This window comes from Calidris pugnax, unplaced genomic scaffold (genome assembly GCF_001431845.1).
Source record: "Calidris pugnax isolate Ruff unplaced genomic scaffold, ASM143184v1 scaffold773, whole genome shotgun sequence".
NCBI classification, from domain to species: domain Eukaryota; kingdom Metazoa; phylum Chordata; class Aves; order Charadriiformes; family Scolopacidae; genus Calidris; species Calidris pugnax.
In genome coordinates, this window is record NW_015091468.1 from 8,308 (window position 1) to 13,685 (window position 5,378).

Sequence of the window (5,378 nt, forward strand, 5' to 3'; positions counted from 1 at the left end):
CCCTGGTGGCCAAGAAAGCCAAGGGCACCCTGGGGGGCATCAAGAAGAACATGGAGAACCTCGAGGGAGGTCATCCTGCCCCTCTGCCCTGCCCTGGGGAGGCCCCAGCTGGAGCACTGGGACCAGTTCTGGGCTCCCCAGTTCCAGAAGGACAGGGAACTGCTGGAGAGGGGACAGCAGAGGCTGCGAGGATGATGAGGGACTGGAGCATCTCTCTGCTGAGGAAACACTGAGGGACTTGGGTCTTCTTAGTCTGGAGAAGGCTGAGGGGGGATCTGATCAACACCTCTAAATCCTTCAAGGGTGGGTGTCAGGAGGATGGGGCTGGTCTTTTTTCAGTGGTGCCCAGGGACAGGACAAGAGGAAATGGGCACAAACTTGACCATGAGAAGTTCCACCTCAACATGAGGAGGAACTTCTTCCCTGTGAGGGTGGCAGAGCCCTGGCAGAGGCTGCCCAGAGAGGTGGTGGAGTCTCCTTCTCTGGAGACATCCAAACCCCACCTGGACACGTTCCTGTGGGACCTGCTCTGGGTGGCCCTGCTCTGGCAGGGGGTTGGACTGGATGATCTCCAGAGGTCCCTTCCAACCCTATGTGATTCTATGAGGGGACACACACACAGAGGGTTTGCACACACACACACACCCCTGGACCTCCTCTTCCCTTCTACCCCACCTTGGGGCTGCCCTTGGGGATGGTGGAACATCTCCATGATGGTGAAAAGCCACCAAAGCAGGCGTGGAGTGAGGAGCAGTGGGGACAGGGGACTGAGGGGTGTCCCCCCGCCCCACACACACCGTGGGGGTCATGTGTGTGTGTGTGTGTGTGTCTTCCCTGTGAGGGTGGCAGAGCCCTGGCAGAGGCTGCCCAGAGAGGTGGTGGAGTCCCCTTCTCTGGAGACATTCAAAACCCCACCTGGACATGTTCCTGTGGGACCTGCTCTGGGTGGACCTGCTCTGGCAGGGGGTTGGACTGGATGATCTCCAGAGGTCCCTTCCAACCCCATGTGATTCTATGAGGGGACACACACAGAGGGTTTGCACACACACACACACCCCTGGACCTCCTCTTCCCTTCTACCCCACCTTGGGGCTGCCCTTGGGGATGGTGGAACATCTCCATGATGGTGAAAAACCAGGGGGGGAGCAGGCATGGAGTGAGGATCAGTGGGGACAGGGGACTGAGGGGTGTCCCCCCCAACACACACACACCGTGGGGGTCATGTGTGTGTGTGTGTGTGTCCGTCCCACAGCTACACGGACACGGACGAGCACAAGATCCAGCACTGCTTCTGCTACACCTCCACGGTGCTCACCAGCACCTTGGCCTTCCAGAAGGAGCAGAAGCTCAAGTGTGAGTGCCAGGTGAGCACCACGGGGTGGTGGTGAAAGGATGACACACACACACACGTGTCACACGCGTGTGCGTGTCCCCACCTCACGCCGGTGGGTGGGTGGCTGATGGTGTCCTCCTCGTGTGTTTGTGTGTCCTCACCAGGCCCTGCTGCAGGTGGCGAAGAACCTCTTCACACACTTGGGTAGGTGGACGCTGTGGGGAGCGGCCGTGTCCTGGGGGGGGGGACACGGACCCCCCCACACTGCATGTAGCCCCCCCCACACACACACCCCCCGGGATGGTGGCATCGGGGTCCCCAACGTGGGGGGAGCTTGTCCCCTGCGCTGCCGTGCACGTGGCGTTGTGTGCACACACGTGTTGCTGCATGCGTGTACTGATGCACATGTGTACTGCTGTACACGTGTATTGTTGCACATGTGTACTGCTACACGCGTGTTCTGCTGCACAGGTGTATCGCTGCAGACGTGTACTGCTGCAGACGTGTACTGCTGCACACATGTACTGCTGCACGCGTGTATTGCTGCACACGTGTACTGCTGTACACGTGTGCTGCTGCATGTGTGTACTGCTGCATGTATGCATGCACTGCTCCACATGTGTACTGCTGCAGACGTGTACTGCTGCACGTCTGTACTGCTACACGTGTACACTGCTGTACATGTGTGCTGCTGCATGTGTGTACTGCTGCACGCGTGTACTGCTCCACATGTGTACTGCTGCATGTGTGCTCTGCTGTATGCATGCACTGCTCCACATGTGTACTGCTGCAGACGTGTACTGCTGCACGTGTGTACTGCTACATGCGTGCACTGCTGTACATGTGTGCTGCTGCATGTGTGTACTGCTGCATGCATGCACTGGTCCACATGTGTACTGCTGCACACGTGTACTGTTGCACCTGTGTTCTGCTGCATGCGTGTACTGCTGCACACATGCTCTGTTGCACACGTGTTCTGCTGCAGACATGTACTGCTGCACGTGTGTACAGCTGAAACCATGTACTGCTGCATGCATGCTCTGCTGCACACGTGTTCTGCTGTACATGTGTATCTCTGCAGACGTGTACTGCTGCATGCATGTACAGCTCCACATGTGTACTGCTGCACATGGGTACTGCTGCACACGTGTTCTGCTGCACACGTGTTCTGCTGCAGACATGTACTGCTGCACATGTGTACAGCTGAAACCATGTACTGCTGCATGCATGCTCTGCTGCACACATGTTCTGCTGCACATGTGTATCGCTGCAGACATGTTCTGCTGCACGCATGGACTGCTGCACACATGTACTGCTGCACGTGTGTACTGCTGCACATGTGTACTGCTGCACGTGTGTACTGCTGCATGCATGCTCTGCTGCACACATGCTCCATTGCACGTGTGTTCTGCTGCATGCATAGACTGCTCCACATGTGTACTGCTGCAGACATGTACTGCTGCACGTGTGTACTGCTGCACGTGTATACTGCTGCACATGTGTACAGCTGAACACATGTACTGCTGCATGTATGCTCTGCTCCACACGTTCTGCTGCAGACATGGACTGCTGGACGTGTGTACTGCTGCACGCGTGTACTGCTGCATGCATGCTCAGCTGCACACGTGTTCTGCTGCACACTGTATCGTTGCAGACGTGTTCTGCTGCATGCATGGACTGCTGCAGACATGTACTGCTGCACGTGTGTACTGCTGCACACGTGTACTGCTGCACATGTGTACTGCTGCACGTGTGTACTGCTGCACACGTGTTCTGCTGCATGCATGGATTGCTGCACGTGTGTTCTGCTGCATGCATGGACTGCTGCACGCGTTTACTGTTGCACCCATGTACTGCTGCACACATGTACTGCCTCATGCATGCTCTGCTGCACACGTGTTCTGCTGCACATGTGTATCGCTGCAGACGTGTACTGCTGCACGCATGTACTGCTGCATGTGTGTACTGCTGCACACATGCTCTGTTGCACATGTGTTCTGCTTCATACATGGACTGCTCCACATGTGTACTGCTGCAGACGTGTACTGCTGCATGTGTGTACTGCTGAATGCATGTACTACTGCACACGTGTACTGCTGCACCTGTGTACTGCTGCACATGTGTACAGCTGAACCCATGCACTGCTGCATGTGTGTACTGATGCACACGTATACTGCTGCATGCATACTCTGCTCCACACCTGTTCTGCTGCACACATGTTCTGCTGCACACGTGTATCGCTGCAGACATGTACTGCTGCATGCATGTACTGCTCCACATGTGCAGTGCTGCACGTGTGTACTGCTGCACGCATGTACTGCTGCACCCATGTTCTGCTGCACGCATGTACTGCCTCATGCATGCTCTGCTGCACACGTGTTCTGCTGTACATGTGTTCTGCTCCATGCATGTACTGCTGCACACATGTAATTCTGCATGTGTGTTCTGCCTCACGTGTGTACTGCTGCACCCATGGACTGCTGCACACATGTACTGCTGCATGCATGTCCCGCTGCATACATGTACTTCTGCAGGCGTGTTCTGCTGCACACATGCACAGCTGCACACACATGTGCACTGCTGCATGCCTGCACATATGCATTGCTGCACACACGTATGTGGTGCTGCACACATACTGCTGCATGCACGCACACTGCTGCGCACATGTATGCACTACTGCATGCGTGTACCGCTGCATGCACACATACATGCACTGCTGCATGCACACACGTGCTGCTGCATGCACACGCTGAGCTGCATGCACACACTGCTGCACGAACACATGCATTGCTGCACACACACTCTGCTGCACATGCATGCACACACACACACGCGGCTGAACACATATTGCTGCACACACGTGTGCACTGCTGCAGGCACACACAGGCCGTGTCACCATACGATGGGCACACATGCACATGCATGCCATGCACATGAACACATGCGTGTGCAGGCACACGTGCACACATATTCAAATGCATGCACGTGCACACATGCAGACGCATGCACACCCCCACATGTACATGCACACACATGCACACACATGTGCACATGCACGTGTGCATGAATATGAATAGGCACATGCACAGATGCATATATACACACACATGCACACATATGCACGCACAGGCACACATACGCACACACACGTACACGAATGCACACACACATGCACACACACATGTGCATACTCATGCACAGCCATGCAGGCATGCGTGCACACTCATACACATGCACAGATATGCGCACACACATGCACACATATGCATGCACAGGCACACATAAGCACACACACAAATGCACGAATGCACACACATGTGCATACTCATGCACAGCCATGCAGGCATGCACACACACTCATACACATGCACAGATACGTGCACATACATGCACACATATGCATGCACAGGCACACATATGCACACACACAAATGCACGAATGCACACACATGTGCATACTCATGCACAGCCATGCAGGCATGCACGCAGACTCATACATATGCACAGATGCACAGATACGCGCACACACATACACACATATGCATGCACAGGCACACACATGCGCACACACGTACACGAATGCACACACACATGCACACAGACGTGTGCATACTCATGCACAGCCATGCAGGCATGCACGCACACTCATACACATGCACAGATGCACAGATACGCACACACACATACACACATACACACATATGCACTCACAGGCACACACATGCACACACACGTACATAAATGCACACACACACACACACACACACGTGTGCATACTCATGCACAGCCATGCAGGCATGCATGCACACTCATACACATGCACAGATACACGCAGACACGTACACGAATGCACACACACATGTGCATACTCATGCACAGCCATGCAGGCATGCGTGCACATTCATACATATGCACAGATACGTGCACATACATGCACACATATGTATGCACAGGCACACATATGCACACACACGTACATAAATGCACACACACATGCACACACGTGTGCATACTCATGCACAGCCATGCAGGCATGCACGCACAC

At 54.7% G+C, this 5,378-nt stretch overlaps 1 protein-coding gene across 1 annotated transcript in view; it reads left to right on the plus strand.

The window, feature by feature from the left end:
• PDE2A (phosphodiesterase 2A) overlaps positions 1–5,378 on the plus strand; it is a 24,164-nt gene that overhangs the window by 8,102 nt on the left and 10,684 nt on the right. The window contains exons 6-7 of the mRNA XM_014961680.1: positions 1,239–1,364; positions 1,498–1,537. Coding sequence (XP_014817166.1) covers positions 1,239–1,364; positions 1,498–1,537 — 166 coding nt within the window. The remainder of the gene's footprint in view (positions 1–1,238; positions 1,365–1,497; positions 1,538–5,378) is intronic.